Source organism: Pan troglodytes, chromosome 4, assembly GCF_028858775.2.
Source record: "Pan troglodytes isolate AG18354 chromosome 4, NHGRI_mPanTro3-v2.0_pri, whole genome shotgun sequence".
Taxonomy (NCBI): domain Eukaryota; kingdom Metazoa; phylum Chordata; class Mammalia; order Primates; family Hominidae; genus Pan; species Pan troglodytes.
The window spans coordinates 178515908-178539524 of NC_072402.2; the positions used below are offsets into that span (position 1 = coordinate 178515908).

At 49.6% G+C, this 23617-nt stretch overlaps 1 protein-coding gene across 9 annotated transcripts; it reads left to right on the forward strand.

The window, feature by feature from the left end:
* Positions 1-108: 108 nt before the first annotated feature.
* BTNL9 (butyrophilin like 9) lies at positions 109-22097 on the forward strand. 9 transcript variants are annotated; one of them, XM_016954489.4, is made up of 11 exons: positions 109-567; positions 5575-5706; positions 8295-8639; positions 10482-10763; positions 13565-13684; positions 13838-13870; positions 14586-14606; positions 15798-15818; positions 16352-16378; positions 18711-18737; positions 19780-22097. In XM_016954489.4, exons 2-11 carry the CDS (start codon positions 5598-5600, stop codon positions 20403-20405), a joined length of 1611 nt encoding a protein of 536 aa, XP_016809978.1. In that variant the 5' UTR covers positions 109-567; positions 5575-5597; the 3' UTR covers positions 20406-22097. The 9 variants fall into 9 exon arrangements, with proteins under 9 accessions (XP_016809978.1, XP_016809987.1, XP_016809981.1 ...); XM_016954498.4 differs by adding an exon at positions 16901-17025 and having other exon boundaries at positions 215-567; positions 17218-22097; XM_016954490.4 differs by lacking the exon at positions 109-567 and adding an exon at positions 4492-4575.
* The last annotated feature ends 1520 nt before the right edge of the window (positions 22098-23617 follow it).

Here is a 23617-nt window from a genome sequence, read left to right on the forward strand (position 1 = left end):
TTAGTTAGTGGAGACTGCAGTCTACTCTCTTTCGCTGTTCGGGGACCGCTCATCAGCCCCTTCCTCGTGGTTAGTTAGTGGAGACTGCAGTCTACTCTCTTCCGCTGTTCGGGGACTGCTACCCTGCCTCCTTGGAGTCCGAGCTTCACCGGCACAAAGACCCTGAACCCAGCTGGAGCGTTTTCTCCTCACTTTGAGCCTCTGCAGCTGTCGCTCTCTACAAAGCTCTCAGATACCTTTCCCCTCCTTCTGTGACCCTGGAGAGATATTTTATATGGGAATTCAAGATTTTTCTCAGAGACAGGATGTGACGACTTCCTTGTTTTGTTCTATCCATCTTGGTTTCCATAGCCAAGGGCAGAGCAAACGGCATATATCTTAGGGTGGAAGATGGATAAATAATTCTGTCACACGTGCCCTGGTCTCTGGAGCTCAGCTGCCAGTCCACGTCTAGGGAATCTTAGCATCTGAGACCAAGACACTTTACAGCAATCATCACCCTTTGCAGAGGAGGTGAGCTCACCAGGACTCATCTGCCATTTGAGACCTTTTGCTGCTACCTGCCAGGTAAGTGGCTCATTCTCAACAGCTGCCTACACCTCCATCTTTCAGAAACGGCAATCAGAAAATGAAGGTGGGAGGCTTTGGGAGGGCGTACAATTAGTGGCACCATTTTATTATCCGAGCTTGGCCGCAGTATGGGATGTTTCGAGTGTGGCCGAGAGGAGATGTCCACGCCCGTTTAGGTGGGCCCCATCTCAGGAGGCAGGATCCTCATACATCCCATTGCCCCCACCAGACGAAAAAGTTTCAAGCCTCATTGCGGTTCCCTTCTTGGGGCAGTCCATCTTCCTTAGAGACTAAGAGGGTGGAAATCCTCTTGTGAACCTATCGAAATCAAACCAGTGCAGGCAGTGAGCACTAGCTGGGGTCTGCCGGGGGGAAGGGCATTGCAGGGGGTGTCGGGGAGGCCCGTGGGAGAGGGCCAAGGCCCCACTGACACCTGCGGACTTGCAGCTTGGGGAGTGGAGGACAGGAGACAGGCAAAATTCACCAGTTACACAGCTTACAGAAGTAGCAAGGCAAAGACTATACTTCAGGGATAATTTCTGTACTTTGTTACTAGAGAAGTTTTCCACTCTGGGACCCCACAGTCTCCGCAGACACATGCAGAGCAAAAAATGCTTCCTGTGTTTGGGAGAGCAAGAGACATGGCATTTATTAATAACATGGATTTTCCTGCCAGGTTTCATAACGTGGTCATTTAAGTGTGAAACGTAGTCTTAAAATTATGTTAGAGAATCCCCAAGGTTTTGCTCTGCCCCCATGGAAACACTGGGATCGCTCAGGACGCCAACAGCTGCATAGCAGGCGAGGGAGTCCTGTGGGAGGGCGTGGCCCGTGGTCACCGCCAGGTTCGGAGATGTCCTTGGGAGATTTACTGTTTGTCAGGAAGATAGTGTTAAGTTCAGGCAAGTAATTATATGTGTGGACAGAATCTGAAATTCACCAATAGAGTAAGTAAGAGTGTGAGATTGTGAATGTGTAATACAAATGGAAAAGCAGGTTTTATTTTGTTAAGTTATTCACTAGGGAACCAACTGAAGTTCCTTCTAATCCTCTTTTTCTCCATTCTTGCTTTGCTGAAAGTTGGAGAAAAGGACATGAGTAGAGAAAATGGGATGCTTCAGGGTGGCTCAGAGGACACCAATCCATAGTGATTCGCGTGAGTTTGTCAGGTGGAAGCAGTGATTTTTAAGAGTCACTGATTAAAAACAAACATTCCTAAGTGTATTAGGGAGATGCCGTTTATTTGTGAATCAAAAACCTTTTTTCTCAGTCTCTTAAATTATGGTTTTCCTGTAATAAGAATGATTTATATTTTTAGTGAAAAGCTGTTTTCCTTTCAAATACAGACTTTTTAAAAAGACTTAGTTTGAGTAAGTACCTTTTCATTTGACGCTTTTCTTGTGCCTAATCTTAGGAAATCCAGAATAGTATTTGACAGAAATTATGTTTTCAACTTGCCTTTGACATCTGTCCCACTGCATTTTGCTTTAAAATTCTTTATTTAACAATAAATTATCTAAAAAATAACAGCAAAGCAAAAAGTACTCATCTTTAAAGACAGACTCAAGACTGAGGGACCGGAAATCAGAATAACATCAGGGTTGTTTAGGAATTGCAGGTGCAGGAGGAGAGAACAGGAGTGGGGCGGGCTGGGGGCAGTGAGAGAGCAAGAAGAAAAGAAAAATAAAAAGAGAAGAAGAAAGAAAGGGGCTTTTGCTGGGTGCAGGCAGTGACATTTCTCAGGACCCCTTATTTCTCCCTGTGCCTTCTGGAGGGCGCAGCCCGGGGCTCCTGGGAGGACAAGCAGCATGTGCCCGCCGGCAGAGCTCAGCTCCAGCTGGAGGATCCCTTTGTGGTCCTTGCGCACACTGGGTTTTCCATCTTCCCCAAATATCCGACGCGTCCAGTCCCTTACTCCTTCCCCAGGCAAAACCTCCTCACCAGGAACAACCTGAAATCAATTTACACTGTAATCAAAATAGCAGAGAGTGGAAAGTGTTTCCTTCGAGGAGGGGACTTGAGCTTCAAGTAAGGATTGAGCACCCTGGATCCTTAACTGGAGAGTGAGGTCAGAAAGGGCGGACGCGCAGCCCTTCAGGAAGCTGCCAGACCATCTCTCTCTGCTAAAGGCTTTCAAGATGATACCCTTGAGTGTTGGGAGCAAAGGGACCAGGTACCTGTTCCTCCTGGCCGAGAAGATGCTCTGACAAAGTCTTAGGGAGACCTCAGTTTTACGTTGTTTTATCTGGCAGTGGGATTTTAAATTTTGTATTCATTAGTTGGTTGGTTGGCTGGTTTTGTGGCTGGCACCATGTAAGCCGGTCGCTTCTTCGGTGCCTCTGTGTGATGGCAGGTTAGGGTGAGTGTTTTGTCTGTGGCCAGCTGGTTCCTGAGACGGTCATGGTTTTGGGTAACAGGAGTGACTGAAGGGTGTACCCAGACACACGACGTAGCTGGTGAGGAATCTGAATTCGAGACGTGCAGAGCGAGACTCTGGAACCAGACAGTGGGTGGAACCCCACCCCACCACTCACCCACTGTGTGCAGGAGCAAGTCACTCAGCTCCTGGGCCTCCGTTTCCTTATCTATAATTTGGACCTATTAGTAATAATAATAATAAAAATAATAATACTGAGGTATAGATAAGTGCTTGATAGATAGGAAGTACCCAATGCATGTTAGTTTTTATTACTGTCAGCACATGTGTGTGTGTGTCTATGTGTGTGTATGTGTCTGTGTGTGTGCATCTGTGTGTGTGCATCTGTGTGTGTGTCTATGTGTGTGTCTGTGTGTGTTTGCATGGGTGTGTCTATGTGTGTGCGTGCATGTGTGTGTGTGTCTGTGTGTGTGTGTGTGTGTCTACAATCCTCCTCCCCTGAAGATTCCATGATGGGAATCACACGGGTGTATCACAACAGAGAACTGAGGTCCCTCTAGCAATTCCACGGTTCTGGAACATCCTGCCCCAATCCCCTGTCCCCAGGAGGTGGCAGCCTGCCCCCAGTCCAGGGAAATTGGAGTGAGTGCTCCTTCTGTGAGGAGGCCAGCTGGGGGACCTGTCTCGCGCCCCATTACCACCTTATGAGCAGACCTGTGTCACAACCTAACACAACCTCGGCTAATTCCCCAGAACCCAACCCATCCGAATGGATGCATAAACACACCCTGAGCCCCTCTTGGTTTTGGAAGGTACTAGCTGAACACTGACGTGCCCCTCCTGGCTTTGCTGTCTTGGGGCTCTAACCTGTGTCTAGAATCCAGAAGAAAAGACTGAAGTATAAAGGAAAAGAGAAGGGAACAGAAGAGAGGGTGAGAAGGTGCATGACCAGTGTAGACCCCTTTGCTGGAACCCTTCCTTGCCAGCTTCCCCACCTGTCGCAGAGAGGCTTCCACCAGTAGCCACAGAGGGTGAGAGTCTGGACTGTCCAGCCAGGGCCTGGACTCTGCCCGAGGCCTCTGCCCATGCTGGTTATTGTGTGAATCATGTTCCAATAACTGAGAGGTGTCAACACGGCCCCGCTTCGGGGGGACCCCACCTCCTGTCCTTGAACCTTCTTGAAACACACCTGGAGCTGTCCCAACCTGTCCTCTGTTTGTCCCCTCAATTTTAGCTCTAGGAGACAGGGCCATCAGCCCACGCGCCTCACAAGCCACCCCTCTTCCCTTGTATTCCTGCCCGTCTGGGTCCCTCCCAGCCTAAGGGTCCCTGGGGAGCCTCGACCACCTCATTAACTCACCCTGCACACCTCCTCTGATCCTTCTGCCTCTGCATGGCCCAGCAGCTTTGAAAGTCCTTCCTTCACACCTGCTGATGGTGTTGCTGACGGTGCCCTGTGGCCACAGGACACCAGAAACACCTGCCATGCCAAGGTCTCGGAAGAAAAGCCAAGCCGTGGGGGCCGACGGGGAGACAGAGAGGGTTGGAGAGAGGAGCCCACCGTGGCCTTCCAACAAGGGCACTGTGATGAAGTGAAAGGCAAGGGGTGCAGTCCCAGGATGAAGACAGTGAGTGGACGTTGGGAAGGCAGGGGGGAGGGAGGTGCTGACTTTGATTCCAAGAGCTCCCAGCAACCCATGGGCGTGGGCATTGGTTTCTTCCATGGTTCAGGCAGAGATTTCGGTCCAGCCAATGACAAAATCTGCCTAAAATCTTGCAGAACTAAATGCAAGAGAAATATGGAGAGTTTTGTGTATCTCCAGAGACTCATTGGCAGCAGCACACTCTCTGGCCGTGAGTCATTAGTGGGTCCCAAGGGAGCAGAGCATCAGGAGTGAGGGGGTAGCCCTTGTCTGGGCCGGGTCTGGGCCTCCTGGGTCATAGATGAGGAAGGGGTGGCTAGATGGGATGACTCCATCACTGTGGCCCCGAAGATGCTATCGACACAGAGACAGTTACCAGCTGGCCTCCTGAAGGCACAACTTGAGGTCCCAGGCCTGGAGGAGAGTGTCCTAGGATGTCGCTGGGGCTGGCAGGCAGCCACCTGCATGCACTCCACTTCTGAGAGAGCAGAACTCTGTGTTTGTTCCTCTGTTTTGCGGACTCGATGTTCCAGACCAAAGGGAAGTGGGACGAAGGTTGGGTTGGTGGTGGTGAGGCAGGAAGAATGAAAATGCCTCTGAGATCTTCAGAGATTGCCCTTTGTTTGAGGAAAGTCGCTAAGCCCAGAAAAGGGGGGGCGCTGAGCCCCCACACATTGTGTGGCTCTATTCCTGGCTCTAAACAATAAGCAGCACAGAAGCTGCTTCCTCTGGGATCCTTCAGCCTCGTCCCCTTGCAGCTCTGTGAACCTGGGCAAGGCCACGGATGCCATTAACAGTGTCCCCTGGGAAAATTAGAAGCAGCTCTCCCCTCTGGCCATGGAAGAAGCCAAGCGCTGAGGCTTGTAAGGAATTTGAGAACTAGACAAAAATAACTGAGGCCACACAGACTTCAGGTCTGATGGAGTGAGTTCCAGCTCCCCCTACCTTTGCACGTCGCTCCAGCATCCCTTTGTCCCTCTCCAGGTGGCCCCCACTGCTGACAAGAGATGGTGGATCTCCCAGTCTCCCTGGACTCCTTGAAGCCAGTATCTCTGACCAGCAGTCTTGTCTTCCTCATGCACCTCCTCCTCCTTCAGCCTGGGGAGCCGAGCTCAGGTATTGTGTCTGATCTGCAGCCTAGCTGGCCAGGATGTGAACGCCACCCCTCCTGCCAGGTGCTCCCCAGGGCTATGATCTTAGCACATTACCAGGGTGTGCCAGACGCTAAAATGCAAAAAAGTCTTCCATCCTGGTTGTTAAAGAGCCACTACCCCGAGCATTACCCAGCCTGTAGTGATGTTCCTCCACCATCTCCCCCGCCCTCAACACCTCCTCCACCATCTCCCCAGCCTGTAGTGATGTTCCTCCACCATCTCCTCCGCCCCCCACACCTCCTCCACCATCTCCCCAGCCCTCAACACCTCCTCCACCATCTCCCCAGCCCCCGACACCTCCTCCACCATCTCCCCAGCCCCCGACACCTCCTCCACCATCTCCCCAGCCCCCGACACCTCCTCCACCATCTCCCCAGCCCCCGACACCTCCTCCACCATCTCCCCAGCCCCCGACACCTCCTCCACCATCTCCCCAGCCCCCGACACCTCCTCCACCATCTCCCCAGCCCCCGACACCTCCTCCACCATCTCCCCAGCCCCCGACACCTCCTCCACCATCTCCCCAGCCCCCGACACCTCCTCCACCATCTCCCCAGCCCCCGACACCTCCTCCACCATCTCCCCAGCCCCCGACACCTCCCCACCATCTCCCCAGCCCCCGACACCTCCTCCACCATCTCCCCAGCCCCCGACACCTCCTCCACCATCTCCCCAGCCCCCGACACCTCCTCCACCATCTCCCCCGCCCCCGACACCTCCTCCACCATCTCCTCAGCCCCCAGTGTTCCTCCACCATCTCTCCAGCTCTCAACACCTCCTCCACCATCTCTCCAGCTCTCAACACCTCCTCCACCATCTCCCCAGCCCCTAACACCTCCTCCACCATCTCCCCAGCCCTCGACACCTCCTCTACCATCTCCCCAGTCTGTAATGTTCCTCCACCATCTCCCCAGCCCCCGACACCTCCTCCACCATCTCCCCAGCCCCCAACACCTCCTCCACCATCTCCCCAGCCCCCAACACCTCCTGCACACTTCCCAGCACTCTGAAATCCACAGGCATAGCAGGGAGCAGAGCAAGACGGTGCCAGGAAACTCACTGGCCTGTGTTTGTGCTGAACCCATTGATATACGTTTTTACTTTTACCCCTTGCAAAGCTTCTCTCATGAAAGATGTAGCCAACAGAGGGTGCAAACTAATAATTCAAAGGTAATTTCCTAATTTCCTGGGCTGGAAACCAGGAATACCAAGGTGACTGCAACATAGCCCAGGTCTTCAGCAGTCTGTAGTCAAGGGAGGGGTATGGATGTGGCATAAATGGCTGTCCATTTATGTGACCATGGCTGAGAGAAAGAGAGAGAGCGAGAGAGAGAGGGAGAGAGAGAGAGAGAATTGTGTCCAAAGACTTTGGGAGCACAGCTAAGAGCAATGATTTGTTCCCGGAAAGCTGAGGAGAGCCGTAAAGTGGGAATATAGTTGGAGCAGAGGCTTACAGGATGCACATTCTCCAGGAAGTTGACAGGTAGGGGATTAGCTGAGGTAGGGTGTGCCCAGGGAAACAGTCAGACATCGGTGTGTGGAGAGAGACAGCCGGAGAGAACCTGGAGAGGGAAACTTGTAGGAAGGGTATTGGATACTCACCCAGTGGGCAATGAGGCGCCTCAAATAGTGTGAACAAAGGAAGGTCCCTCCATTTCCTGTGGGCCAAGTGCAGGACAGGGGTGTCCATGACAAGCGAGCTTCGGGATGGAGTTTTAGCTGAACTTGGAAAGAAAGGAGAGGAGAGGTACAGAGGCCAGAGAGAAGAGTGAGTGCCTGTGGGGTGGCAGGGAACTGTGCGTGCAGAAGAACTGTGCAGGAGCAGCAACTCTCATGGGAACTGCAGACAACAGACCAGACCACAGGGAGCAGAGAGGCCCCATGAAGAAGCCGTCAAAGAGGAGGGTGATCAAATGAAAGATCCCAACAAATGAGTCTCAAAGGAAGGATTTGGTTGGCGTTTTGATAAGAAAACCTGTGGAGCAGGGAGCCCTCATGGATGATTTTTGATACCCTTTGTAGAAGCTGTACATGTGAATTATTTTTTAAACTTGGAAAATCAGACAAGCAAAAATGAGAAAATATCTATTCTCATCATGCAGAAATTATCACCATCAGCAATTTGATGTCTCCTTTCAGGTATTTTTCTCTGCACATTTATGCAAACACGTATGTTTTTTACTTAAGATAATATTCTACAGATTATTTTGACACTTGCTTTTTTGATCAAAGATTCCATTTCACTTAATGCCTTGGTCATATTTACATAATTGTCCCCAAAATAACATTTGTACCTGGTTGGATGAAACCAGTTACCAGCTCAGCACCACAAATCTGGTTGTGATGTCACCTGTGTATTTGTTTAATCGTGCACTCAACGTTTTTTCGTAAAAATTACTTGTTCAAGGATCCAGGCCAGTTGTCCTGTAGAGTATCTCGCCTTTCTTGTTTGTATGGTTTACTGTAGATTCCTCAGCTATAAAGGGGTGTGATAACTTTTTAAAAAATTGGATGAGGGTTGCTTTTGCCTGTTCTGACTTGTCATCCTAGAGGTCGAGGTGCTAGGCCCTGAGCATCCCATCCTGGCCCTCGTCGGGGAGGAGGTGGAGTTCCCGTGCCACCTGTGGCCACAGCTGGATGCCCAGCAAATGGAGATCTGCTGGTTCCGGAGCCACACCTTGAATGTGGTACACCTGTACCAGGAGCAGCAGGAGCTCCCTGGCAGGCAGATGCAGGCGTTCCGGAACAGGACCAAGTTGGTCAAGGACGACATCGCCTATGGCAGCGTGGTCCTGCAGCTTCACAGCATCGTCCCCTCCGACAAGGGCATATATGGCTGCCGCTTCCACTCCGACAACTTCTCTGGCGAAGCTCTCTGGGAACTGGAGGTAGCAGGTGCGTGGACTGACCTAAGGCCCTGCAGGGGAGAGGGAAATCCAGGTGCTTTGCCAAGTAGAGGTAGAGTCACAGAGAACAGAAGAATGTCGGTGATTTTTAAAAAACATAAAAGCTGATGGATAGGTCCATTCTCAAATGAACAAACAAAACAAACAGTTCACCAAAAAATACACAAATAGCCCTTAAACATATGAAAAGGGCCGGGTACAGTGGCTCAAGCCTGTAATCCCAGCACTTTGGAAGACTGAGGCAAGCAGATCACTTGAGCCCCAGAGTTCGAGACCAGCCCAGGCAACATAGGGAGACCCCATCTCTTAGCCAGGTGTGGTGGTGCATGCCTGTAGTCCCAGCTACTCAGGGGGGTGAGGTGGAAGGATCTGGCTGCAGTGAGCTTGACTTGCCACTGCACTCCAGCCTGGGTGACAACTCTGTCTTGAAATATATATATATATAGTATGCTATATATTAATTATATAGTTATATAATATTATATAATTATATTAGTTATATAATATTATATAATTATATTAGTTATATAATATTATATAATTATATTAGTTATATAATATTATATAATTATATTAGTTATATAATATATCATATATAATATATGATATATAACTATATAAAATATAAAAATATATATTATATATTATATATATAATATATAATATATATTATATATTATATATATAATATATAATATATTGAGTAACAAAATTACTCATAGTGAGAGAAAGGCAAATCAAAGCTGTGTCAAAATGCAATTTTTTTAAAACTGTCAGACTAGCAAAATTTCAAAAGCTCTTCCATGTACTGTTGATGGAGCTATGGAGAAGAAAGCTGTCTTATACTATGTTAGTGGAATTCAAAGTTGGAAAGCTCCAGGACAGGGAAATTTGGTAATACTTAAGAGGACTAGCTGTGTGGCTACCCTCTGACACAGCAATCCCACCTCCAGGAACTTACTCCACCCCCGATACCTCCAATATGAGAAAAGCATATGTATGAGTTTAATCTTTGTAAAGCTTTTTAAAAACAATTGCAAAATAGTGGAAACCACCTAAATGTCCAAGCATAAAAGCTGAGTATGCTCTATCCACCCAATGGAGTAATCTATATTATGCACCTGAAACAATGATGAGGTGGTCTCTGAATGGATGCAGAGTGATTTCTAGTATTGTTAAGAGAGAAAAGTAAAATGCAAGGTTCAATAACATACACTTGCATTGTAAGAAAGAAGGAGAAACATTGCAAAAGGGAACATAGGAAGGATAAACTAGAAATTGATGAGATTGGTCACTGAGGGTGAGGTGTGATGACAAGGAAAGGATGGAGCTTTTTTCCTGATATACATTTCTATACAGCATTGGCATTTAAACCACATTAATGTTTTGCATACTCAAAATATAATGCTAGTTCCACAAGGATGGAGAGATAAGGGAGTGTGTATAATGCAGGCACTAGAGCTCTGGGGGAATTCAAGAGAAGGAGAAGAGTCACAACTCTAATTATTAGAATTTAGGGTGCTGCTATTCTTCATTCTAGGGAAACTGTCCCTTGCCTAACATGATTAAATGCCAGGAGCCCTTCCCCACCCAATGACCCCCTTCACATTTCCAAATGTCCCTCAGGGGTATTACTGTCCCCACGTGCTACCACTGATTTAGACTGTCATTTCCCGTCCATGGGTGGGGAGCATCAAGCCCACACACGTCTTAATAGCAGTCACACTTCATGATGCTTTATGGTGACTGCAAATGCTGAACAGTGGCATGAACGTTATGAGTGATTTCTCAGAAGGAGCCTGACCTTTCCCACTCCTCCTGCCTCCACCAGCGCTGGGCTCAGACCCTCACCTCTCCCTTGAGGGCTTCAAGGAAGGAGGCATTCAGCTGAGGCTCAGATCCAGTGGCTGGTACCCCAAGCCTAAGGTTCAGTGGAGAGACCACCAGGGACAGTGCCTGCCTCCAGAGTTTGAAGCCATCGTCTGGGATGCCCAGGGCCTGTTCAGTCTGGAAACATCTGTGGTTGTCCGAGAGGGAGCCCTCAGCAACGTGTCCGTCTCCATCCAGAATCTCCTCTTGAGCCAGAAGAAAGAGTTCGTGGTCCAGATAGCAGGTCAGTGGTTGTTAGCTCACACCCATCTTCCTAGTCCTCATGTGTACGTACACATTGGCCCAAAGGCAGTCTATAAAGACACAATGGTACTGTGCCTGTCTGCATATAGGGTGTGTTGGCCTTGACACCTGAAAAGTCAGCACCTTGGATATTAGGAACACACTAAGAACGCTACTGAGAACCCAAACGGTCGATGAGAGAGGCCCCAGAGAGCCCGCCTTTCTGTGCCTAAGGCCATACACTAAAACCCATCAACTCTGCTCATCAGAGGCATCATGGGAGCCAATAGATTCGTAATGCTGTCTCTCAAACAGTATGTATTGAGTTTCCACAACGTGACCCCAGTCCCTACCCTCAGGTCCCCATGCCAGTGGGGGATACAGACAATAAGCAAAAGAAGTGCATCCTGTCACATCACGTTAGAAGGTGGTAGGTGCAGCCAGGTGCGGTGGCTCACGCCTGTAATCCCAGCACTTTGGGAGGCCAAGGCGGGTAGATCACGAGGTCAGGAGTTCAAGACCAGCCTGGCCAAGATGGTGAATCCCCATCTCTACTAAAAATACAAAAATTAGCCTGGCATAGTGGCAGGCGCCTGTAATCCCAGCTACTTGGGAGGCTGAGGCAGGAGAATCGCTTGAACCGGGGGGCAGAGGTTGCAGTGAGCCGAGATCTGCACTCTCCAGCCTGGGCAACAGAGCGAGAATCCGTCTCAAAAAAAAAAAACAAAAAACAAAAAACAAAAAAACAAGAAGAAGGTGGTAGGTGCTGTAGAGAAAAATGAAGCAGGCTGAAAGTAGTGAGGCATGTCCACAGATTACAAAAGGCACGTCCGGGAAGTGGGCGTGTAGGCAGTGAGCTGAAGGCAAGGTCATTATTAAAGTCTTATTATGAGACAGCCACCGAAGGGTTTCATGTTCATGGTTCTAATTGTTTTACATTTTGAGGACAAACCCAACATACGGGCCACTTTTCACACGAGTCCAAATTAAAAGCTATTTTATTATAACAGAAAAAAACTCCCCCTTTGATATAGTCAGTCAGATACAAGCCAATGCACACATGTTCTCAAGATAAATGATAACTTGTCTGCAAGTAGGAGGACCTGGCAACACCACTTACCACAGCAGTTCTAAATCCCCTGGGAATTGGGATGGCCATCTGTGTGAGCCAACTGTCTTTAACCAAAGGAAAAATCAAGCATGTGATATGTCCAGGGCAAGCCTGTAGTTACAACTTGGAGCCACGCAGCTAAGCTAAACTCCCATGAGACAGGGATCTCCACGGCAGTGCCCTCTCTTTTACGTTTACATTTCAAACCAGTGGCCCTTAAGAAAAACATTCTTGGGTTGTAAAGAAAGAACTGATATATTTTCTAAGGAAAATGAACAAAGAGAGGGGAAGAGGAAAGAGTCTCTCTTTTTGCACCAGGAAAAACCCAATATTTTCTTTTTAGCTTTTAATATAAATCTTAATTTATATTATTGATATTTATTATGAAACAAGTTTATATAAAAATTTTTAGATGGGTAAATGTTTGCATGCGCGGACCCCTCTACAGAGGGCGTGACTCACATGGATACCTTTGGGAAGGCCTTCTGGTGGCGGGAAGGGCAAAGCCAGGGGCCTGAGAGGGAAACTGCCGGCTGCTGGCAGAACAGCGAGGAGGCCAGAGGGTCGAGGGGGAGGGTCACAGGTCAGAGACAGTCCGCCCTGAGCCCTTGCCCTTGACCCCAGGCCATTGCTTCAGACACCATCTGTTGTGAGGACCAATCCATTGTGACCCAGTGTTTTTGTAACATACAATAAAAATGCACTGCTAGAAAAACAAAATTAAAAACCACAGTCCACTGATGTCACTTATAAGGCAGACACACAGAACAAATGCCGTCTGATTCCACGGATGTGGGATTACCTAGAGGAGTCAAGTCCACAGGGATGGAGAGTATGCGGAGGGCGCCAGGGGCTTGGGCGTGGGAAGAGGAATTACTGTTTAATAAGTACAGAGTTTCAGTTTTTAAAGATGAAGAAACTTCTGGAGATGGGCGGTGGTGATGGTTGCACGACATGGTGAATGCACTTAATGCCCCTGAACTGTACACTTAAAAACGGTTAAAATGGGAAAGGTTGTTACGTATATTTTACTACAATAAAAAGAATATTTTTTAAAGATCTGAGATAAAAGCACCATTTTCTAATAATTAGATGACAGGGACAGAAAGTTACTCCATTAAACCGCCACAGGGTTTGTGAAGGGCCAGTGCGTTCTGCGCGTCCCTGCGCCGGCTGGTGCTGTCGGTGCCGCCCCCGGCCACGTCCTGCCTGCGGGCGGGTCCTCCCTGGGGAGCCGGGAGGGACGCGCACGTGGTTTCGTTCTCACTTCTTCCAAAAGCGTGGTAAGAACCCAGGTAGAAGCCGGATGTTTGCAAACAAGCGAGGAGACGACTTGCGGACCAGACGGCGCGGGTGCGAGCAGGAGCTCCCCGGACATCCGCCGCCGGCCAAGCCCCTGGGAACGCGCTTCGGGCGCGGGGCAAGAGCGGGAGGACGCGGGGCGGGGGCGGCGCTGCGGCCGCAGAAGCCTCGAGCCGGGCTGGGGCGCGGTTCCCTCCCGCACACCCCGCAGCGCGCCCCCGCCCCCTCCGCTGAGCGCGCTCCCGCCCCACGCCCGTTTCCCGGACGGCTGCGGAGGCGCCCGGAGAAGGTCCCTCGGGAGGTTTCCCGGCACGCGGCGGGCAGGCCGGTCTCGCCTCTCGGTGTTCAGCGGCGCCTGGATCGACACGGCCCCTGCGGGTGTTTTCCAGACGTGTTTGTACCCGGAGCCTCTCCGTGGAAGAGCGCGTTCGTCGCGACCCTGCCGCCGCTGCTGTTGGTCCTCGCGGCGCTGGCGCTGGGCGTCCTCCAGAAGCAGCGGAGAAGCCGAGGTACCGGCGCGGGCGGCGGGGCGGGGAGGGGCACCGGCCGGCGCTGGACCCCGGGGCCACGGAGGCGCCTCCTCCCAGGACGCGGCGCGGGAAGGCGGCCTGGAAGGGGCAGGGGCGCGCACTCAGCCCTCTCCGCTCCCGTTTTCCCTTCAGAAAAGCTGAGGAAGCAGGAGGAGAAGAGACAAGGTGAGCGGGGACAGGGCGTTCTGCACCCACCTGCCCAGGTGCCAAAACCCGCCGTCATCTAAAGGCTGCGGGTCCCGTTACGAGGGTTTATTCCAGCGCGAGGTGTCAGGGCGGCCACCGGGGAACGGGGATCGGTGACCCCGGTGGGGAAAAGGGAAGATCGTTCATATGGACAGAAGCGGAGGTGCTGGTGCACAGACGTCAGGGTTGACCGGCTGCTATCGGTTACACCCTCGGAGCCTGACATCACACTGTACAGAGGGAACAGGGACCGGGGTCTCTGCCGCCAGCGCCAGTTCGTCCAGGTTCTCATAACGCACGGGGAGCCGGGCTGATGCGTAACATCTCAGCACAGGGTCAGGAAGCGGCGGTCAGGCACCGGAGAAAACAGCCAGTTACGTGAGGCGGTGTCCGGGGCTTCACGTTTCCGCTGAGCTAGTAGATTTGGAAGGCTCCGACACTGATTTTCACACTAGCAGGAGGGAGGGCGCTGGGTCACCCTCCTATGGAGAAGGGCAGCCGAGGGTGCGCACTTCCCCATCCCCTGCTGGAGCCTCACTTCCAGCCCAGCCTGGGCCCGCAGACCACCGCGGGTGGGAGTGCCGCATCGGAGGTGAGGCCTCAGTGTTCACCCATCTGTTCCGTCTGCCTCATTCCCCAAGCTGAGAGTCTTTCCCCTTTTCTTCATCTTTTTTTTTTTTTTTTCTCTCTCTAGAGAAACTCACTGCAGAGCTGGGTAAGTTCTGGGTGCGGGGCCACAGTGCTGCCTGTCAGCCGGTGGGGTGGACCCTGTGCCTGGGCAGTGGGAGGAGGGGCTCCCTTTGGACAGCGGCTGGCGACTATCTAATTCTAAACCATCCCTGGGAGCCTCCACCTCTTCCCTTGCTAAGGGGCTGAAAGGATGGCTGCCTGCCACCGTGCCCTGCCCGAGACCCTCCGGACAGACCCTGCCAGCTCCTCCCCTGCAAATTAGACAATTCAGTTAAAATTCATCATAAAACGTTTACTGTCTCCGGTTCATCTTCTTAAAATATCCTTTTCTTTTTAATGCAAATGGCACTAGGAAGGGTGGCACCTTTAATTTGCACCAAAATAGAAATAATTTCTCAGATTCACTTTTCTCCCCAGAGGGACTCAGAGACGTGAAACCGTGGGATGTGTCTCTGTAGAGAGGAAGAGAGAGTGAACCCAAGGGAGGGGGAATGGAGGAAAAGGCCATCGTGGTGTTGGGGTTGGGGGGGCAATTCAGATGAAACTGTAAGGTTGGGAAAGCTTGTCTGGCAGTCTACCTCGCCCTTCAAGGGGAATGAAAAAAACATAGCCCTAATAAGTCATTAAGGCTATAGTCTGAATTGTAAGTCATAACACTATAGCATGAATGCCTCTCCCAGGAGCATTTACTTTTGAAAGAGCTTGACATTGGGTGGACAGATCAAAGGAAAGCATTTTTAGTAGCAAAATGTTGGAGTCCTTGGTAATTATTTGGGGAAATAATTGGGTGTGATGTCCTTCCAGTCCTTCAGATAACGCACCCGGTGAGTGACCATGAGGCTCACGTAGGCGGCCCTCAGTGCCTGCACTTAGGCGGGAGCTCCGCCCCAGGAAGCTTGTGATTTCAGGCAGAAGGAACAACCGGAACCCTGGGAAGAGGCCTGTCAGTACTAAGATCTGGTTCCCCTTCTAGGCTGTGTGCAGATTTCCACCTTTGAGCTAAGATAGGATGAGGCATAAGAGTCCTGCAGATGGGCCTCTTTTTGAGGGCAATGAAGGGGCAAAGAGGAAGCTGTAAAAAAGAAAAAAAGAAAAAAAAATGAAGCTGTGATTAGCAGTGGCTTAAGACTAAGGAAGCTCTTCCCAGTGGCCTGTCTTGGGAAGACGGTTCCACCCACCTGCAGGCTGAAGTTTTCTTTGTCTGTTCTGCTTGCAGAAAAGCTTCAGACAGAGCTTGGTAAGTGACCCCTCTTAGAACTATTTCTCCTCAGGGCCGGGCCCAGTGGCTCACGCCTGTAATCCCAGTACTTTGGGAGGCCGAGGCGGGTGGATCACGAGGTCAGGAGATCGAGACCAGCCTGGCTAACACAGTGAAACCCCGTCTCTTCTAAAAATACAAAAAATTAGCCCGGCGTGGCGGCGGGCACCTGTAGTCCCAGCTACGTGGGAGGCTGAGGCAGGAGAATGGCATGAACCTGGGAAGCGGAGCTTGCAGTGAGCCGAGATGGCGCCACTGCACTCCAGCCTGGGCGACAGAGCGAGACTCTGTCTCAAAAAAAAAAAGAACTATTTCTCCTCATTCATCATTTTGCATCTGATTCCCCATATATCTTCTTCTCATCTCCCAACCAGGTATGATGCCCAGGCAGGACCCCTGCTGGCTATGTGGGTGTTGGGGTGGGGGACGGGGTGGGTGCAAGATGTGATGTGTGAGCAGGGAAGCTTGGGGTCCTGATGTGCTAATTTCCTGTTTTCCCTTGGTTGCTTCAGACTGGAGACGGGCTGAAGGCCAGGCTGGTGAGTGGAACCCATCTCTCTCTGACTCTTCCTCATTTATATCTGAGCACCCCAGTCCAACTCACCTGATTAACCAATCAGGCTTCATTCTGGTTGCATTCCGTGGCCTCACACAGCATGTGTTAATCTATGTCACTGGTTAGAGGTCATACTCTGTCCTGAGGACTAAGTGTACTGCAAACCACTAGTTCCAATCCTGGTTACATATCAGAGTTACCGCGACTCCTGGTGCCCATCCTCCAAGACTCAGACTCATGGTTCTGGCATGAGTGTGTTGCTGTACATGTAAATACTTCTCTGCATACCTCCCTCTATTCACCCATAATGCAGACAGTCTAATGTATATATTTTGTATATATTCTTGCAAAATGTGAATATCGATGTATGCATATGCATCTTAGTTCATGTAAGTGACATTTATGGTTCTGTGATGTTCCTTGCTTTTCCCATATGCATCATCATGCTTTAATATCCATCGCTGCCACTCATGTGCATTCAGTCTGTTTTTCCTCCTTACTGCAGAGTGCTTCATTTTAGCCAGCCACCCTCCTGGAGAAGGTATCCAGGCTGCCTCTAACTCCACAACAACACTGAACGCATAGTCTCAAACGTGTTGCCTTACGGCGCTGTGTGGAGATTTCTCTGGGGTATATAACTAGGAGGGAGACTGCTGGCCCATGGTGGGTATGTCCACTAAGGGGATAGTGGGATCCCATGAAGGCAGTGTCGTTATCCTGCCACCAGCCATGCAGTGAGATTCCATGTGCCCACATCTCATGTGAACCAGCATTCCAAGTTTGCCAATCAGTGGGGATAAGTGACGGCTCATTGTTCTTTAGGTTTGCACCCTCTGAATGCTGAGAAGATTGAGCATCTCTGTATATGCTAGTTGGCTCTGGGGACTTCCTCTACTGAAAATTGCCAGCTCACATCACTGACCCATTTTTCTTATGGGATTGCTGTCTTTTATTATTAACAGGAATATTATATATCTCTCTGTGTGTGTGTGTGTGTGTATGTGTGTGATTAATCCCTCATGGGTAAACATCGTGAATTCCTTCTTCTGTTGTGCCATCTGCCATTAGCTTTGTCCATAGTTCCCCTTATTGAAAAGGAATTATTAATTTTGATAAAACATAATCCATCTACTTTTTACTTTATGGTTTGTGTTTTTGAAGTTTTGTTGAAGACCTTCCTCACACTTAGGTCACAAAGATTCTCTTACACTTTCTTCTATTTTTTTTTTTCTTTATGTAACTACAAAAACCTTTCTACTATCTTTATGTTATATTTGCATCTTTAATCCCTGTAAAATTTGCCATTTTATGAGGTGTTGGGTGAGAATCCTGTGATTTTTCTCCATATAGTCAGTTGGGCTTGCCAACGCCATTTACTCCACCATTCCAGGGTTGCCACTGATGTGGGGAACCACCTTTGATGCATATTGGATTCCCATCTCTATATGAGTTTGTCCATTGGCCACCTATTACATCATTGTTTTTACTGCTATGGCTTTTGTAGTAGCTGAAAGTACAAGTTTTCCTTCTCCATTTCCACTTCCTTTTTTAAAGTGAATGAACATTTTTAAAATATAAATTTTAGGATAAATTCATAAATCTCCCCAAAAAATCCAAAAGGAGTTTTACATAGGAATACTTTGAACTTACAGATAAACTAGGGAAAATCAACATCTTTGTAGAACTGAGATATTCCGCACAAGAGCTATGGTGTTTAAAGCTTCACCAGTTATCCTGACGCAAAACTGGGGCAGCAAAGCCTTGCTGTAAATATCTGGAGCTCTGAGAACGTCTTGTGTTGCTTTTGCTTTTGTGACTTGGTGATATCTTTGTTGCAAAACAGAACAAGATAAAACACAACAGAAATCCACTCAGATTGATTCACATTAAGAATGGAGGCATGTCAGGAAAAGACAGGACATCTAGAGGGCATCTTTGGGACCCGTCAGGCTCAGCTGGGCCTCCTGGGCACAGCCTGGCGGGTCAGAGGCTGAGGCTGCACTTCTGTCTCTCAGGGCATCCAGGCGGCTTATAGAGTCTCTTTACCTACATGCTCCACTCTCCTGCTTTTTCCAGCAGAATTTCAGCCTGCACGTAGCTCTGGCATCAATGACACAGGCCTCTACTCAATCTAAAATTTCTCAGGAAAATACATGGTGAACCCCAAGACCAGTCTGGATTCAAACCAGTTGTCACAGTGGGAATGGGGTCATTCGATCTGCATGCATCCCTCATACATCTGGAGACTTCGTTAAGGTTCCAGAGTTACTGACTGAGATTTCTGAGCTTTTTTCCCCTTTTCTGTTTGGTTTCAGAGTGGAGAGCAGCCCAAAAATATGCAGGTAACTGAAGCCAGGAAACTGATTTGTGTTTTGGTTTGGCCGGATCTTAAACAGAAGGGAGGTGGAGAGATCTGAGATTAGAGGACAGGGCTTTATAGGAGCCAAGTGTGGGGCCTGCACACACAAGACACACACGCACACTTGCAAACACGCCACACGACACACATGCCTGCATGTGTATGCGCACATGCACACGTGAGCTCCCAAACACATCGCTCCTTGGGGTTACACTAGGTTTGTTTCCATCTGGCTCGGGGCTATTTGCAGGCGAGAGTGCAGAGTCTGTAATGAACCTCCCAGATTCTCTGACGAAGGGGTCCCCTAGGTTCCCGTCTGTCAAATGGGATGGGGTGTTGAAATGTGGGAGAGTGCAGAGTCTGTAATGAACCTCCCAGATTCTCTGACGAAGGGGTCCCCTAGGTTCCCGTCTGTCAAATGGGATGGGGTGTTGAAATGTGGGAGAGTGCAGAGTCTGTAATGAACCTCCCAGATTCTCTGACGAAGGGGTCCCCTAGGTTCCCGTCTGTCAAATGGAATGGGGTGTTGAAATGTGGGGCACTGGACTAGATGATCTCAAAGGTCCTTTTAAAATCCTTTTAAAAACTTTTCTGAAGGACTGTATGTAAAAAAAAAAAAATCCAAAATTTCTGTAAAATGACGCTCAGCGCTCTCCTGATTATGCCAAGGTCACACAGGGTGGTGCCACCAGCAGGAGCTAGAACCAGCCCATAGGTCCTTGCCCTTGACCGGGACGTGGCTCCCTCCCCGCCAGCCTCCTTCCTTTGCTATCTCTGGTATGGAATTCAGGGACCTTCCAGTTCAGGAAAGGACAGGATTCCCTGTCACTATCAAACACTCAGGAGTGACTTACACATGCCACTTCGGTCCTGGGGAGGGGGTTTGCAGGGGTGAGGGTCGGGGTAAGGGGTTCATTTCCTCGATTATTCCACCAAGAGAAACTAGAGGTTTGTCCGCCTTGGGGAAGACACGGACGGGGGCCCAGACCGTCCCGGGCGGGCACTAACGCTGTGGCTCTGCGCAGTGGATGTGACTCTGGACCCGGCCTCGGCGCACCCCAGCCTGGAGGTGTCGGAGGATGGCAAGAGCGTGTCTTCCCGCGGGGCGCCGCCGGGCCCGGCGCCCGGCCACCCGCAGCGGTTCTCGGAGCAGACGTGCGCGCTGAGCCTGGAGCGGTTCTCCGCCGGCCGCCACTACTGGGAGGTGCACGTGGGCCGCCGCAGCCGCTGGTTCCTGGGCGCCTGCCTGGCCGCGGTGCCGCGCGCGGGGCCTGCGCGCCTGAGCCCTGCGGCCGGCTACTGGGTGCTGGGGCTGTGGAACGGCTGCGAGTACTTCGTGCTGGCCCCGCACCGCGTCGCGCTCGCCCTGCGCGTGCCCCCGCGGCGCCTGGGCGTCTTCCTGGACTACGAGGCCGGAAAGCTGTCCTTCTTCAACGTGTCCGACGGCTCCCACATCTTCACCTTCCACGACACCTTCTCGGGCGCGCTCTGTGCGTACTTCAGGCCCAGGGCCCACGACGGCGGCGAACATCCGGATCCCCTGACCATCTGCCCGCTGCGGGTTAGAGGGACGCGCGTCCCCGAAGAGAACGACAGTGACACCTGGCTGCAGCCCTATGAGCCCGCGGACCCCGCCCTGGACTGGTGGTGAGGCGCCCTCGTGGCCGCAGGACTGGCCCCGGGGGGCTCCCTGGATCCCAGGCCAGCGCTTTGCTCTCCTGCTCCGTCTGAAGGGAGCAGGTGCACCAGCCAAAACGTCAGCGAGGGGGACAAAGAGAGGGACCTTTGCCTACGTAGATGTGTATGTGTAAGGCGATTTTCTTCAAGGAAAGGAGACAAGTCCAAAGCTCGTTTGTGGATTGTGGGACAGAGCGAAGGAGTACAAATATATCCACGTCGCTGAGAGCTGGGGTGCTCACGGTGGGCGGTGGGAAAGAACCCAGCATGGAAGAAAGAAGGGAGAAAACTTTGGTGACTGCCTTAGAGGGATCAGTTAATTTGTATAGTTTTATATTTTTTGCATATGTTTGCTAGCTCTAAAAAGGTCGAGATGCTATAACACTTCGTAAGCAACGAGTTCACCTAAGTAAGGCTCAGATCCTAGTTTTAAAAACCATTTCCCATTAAAATGAAGTTGGAGGAACAGCTGCTTCTGGGACCGGGGCAAAAATTTCAAGGTGAGCCTGGAGCATTGTGTGTGGTGAAGTAAAATAAGGGCTCAAAACGTGACGGCAACCCGGCAAAAGGGTAGGGAGCCAGGCCAAAGGGGCCTCACTGACCAATTGTGGGACAATTTGAACATCAGGATGAATAATGACAGGAGAGATTATAACACACTGAAGAAAAACATAATCCATGAGTTCATGCTGATACTCAAATTTCTTTTTAAAAAGAAGAAACAGGAAGGTTTCTTTTGGAGGTGAAATCTAATTATTGGTGAGAGTCTTTTGGAGAACAGGCTGTTTCCAGTCTCAAAGCAGTAACCTTATACACTACTTATAAGTTTGAAAGGGGAAAGGTTACCTTTACAATGGAGACATCTACCAGATCATCCAAGTGATTAAATTTAACATCATCAATGATGGGACCAAGGACATTATTAGTTTGACAATTGGGGAAAATGAAACGGGAACAGGATATCATTGGAGAAGTGTTCTTCACCCCCTACCCCCAAGACAGTCTCTCTGTCGGCCAGGCTGGAGTGCAGCCTCAACCTCCTGGGCCCAAGTGATCCTCCCACCTCAGCACACAACACCATGCCCAGCTAATTTTAAGTGCGTTATAGAGACGGGGGTCTCACTTCGTTACCCAGGCTGGTCTCAAACTCCTGTGCTCAAGCAATCCTCCCACCTGGGCCTCCCAAAATGCTGGGTGTACAGGCGTGAGCCGCTGTGCCCGGCTTCATTTTCAGAGTGAGACATTTGTACTGTGGCTATGTAGGAGAACATTCTTGTTCTTAGCAAACATACTGAAGTTTTTAGATATTAATTACCACAGTGTCTGCCACTGAATTTCCAGTGACTAAGTGGAAAAATATAAAACATATGAATATAAAGAAAGAAAGACAAGTCAAATGTAGCAAAATGACAACACTTGGTGACTCTAGGTGACTGGTCGACAGATGTTCATTGTACTATCAATGTGGCTTTGCTGTGGGTTTGAAATTTTGCAAACTAAGAGTTGGGTGGCGGGGAGAAGAATACACCAAAAAACTAAGTGATTATCTTTGGATGGGAAAATGTTTGGTAATTGCATTCTTAAAATGTCTTCTTTGTATTTTTTAATGTTCAATAATGTATATGTATCAGTTCTGTAATAAAGGGGAAAACACTGTTGTTTTAAATACTCAAATTCAAAATCATTCATTTGAAAGGAGCTATAATGAAACTGCTGGACGATCTCCTAGGCCGTTGTTTCAGAGTAAGTAAATATGGCCCTCATGCCCTTCCCCTTAATCCAGGCAGAGCTTTCCCTGCCCGTCTTGTTTGAGAGGGGGAATGAGGAAGGGAGACTGCTCCGCAGCCAAGCTTTCTAACTGGTCTTTCCTCCTCCTTCCCTCTTTCCCTCTCCTTTTCTTTTCCTCTTCATGGGGACTGAGATTTCTACTAGGGCCTTTAGCACCAGGATGGGAATGGATGGGGCAGGGACACCTCTGGGGATGAGCTTTCGCCCCACAGGCCCGGGAGTTTGGTTATGTACCAGAGCGGGGTGTGCAAATAAAAAAATTCACTAAGTGTGCTGAGAGTCGGGTTTCTCTATCAGTGAAGGGAAATACGAAATACAGAAAGGGGAAAGGAGAGGATGAGAGTGACTCTGAGGTGGACTGGAATGAGATGTATCAATGTGAATGTGTGGGTTTTACTGTATTGTAGAGAGATGGAATGCACGCACACACGTGGACAGATACACAGATATGTGTGCGTGCATGCAGATCGTTCCCAGCTCTGTCTTGTTTGAAGGCTTAGCAACAATAACACCCCAGTACCAACGGGCACACCGAGACCCAGAACTTAGTTTTTAGTACGATTTTCAGTAAAAGGAATAAAGTCTCCTTGGAGAAATGGTTGAGTCCAAGGCTGGGGCAGGGAAAATACAAGGAGAGCCTACAATATCCTACACCAGAAAATAAGGAAGTAGGTTGCACAGAAGAGCCATGTCGAATGGATTTAGACGTCAGAATGGATTTTGAACCCCTGAATCAAATAGGAATCCATATGTATATTTCCCCACTGATATACATACATACATACATAAACAAATTCATGGAGAGAAGAGAAAGCTCTGCCCTACAATAGGAGTCTCAAAATATTACTTCTTAACTCATAAGTACAAAACACGTACCAATTAACTTTACAGTGGAGGAGGCTGGCAGGCACCACCTTAGCCAAATGACAAAAGTTAACATCACCAGATGGGAAAACAGTTTACATCACATTCTTCCTGATACAATGGAGAATACAAACGGCATCACTTTTGAGGTGTTCCTGCACCCAAAAATGCATAAATCAGGAGGAAACATCACACAAATTGACTGGTACTCTTCAACAATGTCAAGGTCATGAAAGACAGGACAACACTAAGGAACTGCTTCAGACTAAAGGGAACAGGACAACTAAATGCAACAGGTGACCCTGGATGGGATCCTGGATCTATAAAAACATCACTGGGCCAGACAAGTTGGCTCAGGCCTGTAATCCCAGCACTTTCGGAGGCTAAGGTGGAATGATTGCTCGAGTCCGGCGGGGGGAGATTATTGGGGGAAAAAAGGGCATTTTGAAAGAGGTGTGTGGATTAGATAATAATATTGGATAAATGTTAATTTCCTCATTTTGATGTAGAAGAATGCTTTTAAGAAAATGCACA

Excerpts from the sequence above, each read along its gene's own strand:
- BTNL9 (XM_016954489.4), top strand. The coding sequence starts at position 5,598 with ATGGTGGATCTCCCAGTCTCCCTGGACTCCTTGAAGCCAGTATCTCTG. Across the intron at positions 5,707-8,294 it reads GCCTGGGGAGCCGAGCTCAG|AGGTCGAGGTGCTAGGCCCT; the intron begins GTATTGTGTCTG and ends TTGTCATCCTAG. Across the intron at positions 18,738-19,779 it reads AGCAGCCCAAAAATATGCAG|TGGATGTGACTCTGGACCCG; the intron begins GTAACTGAAGCC and ends GGCTCTGCGCAG.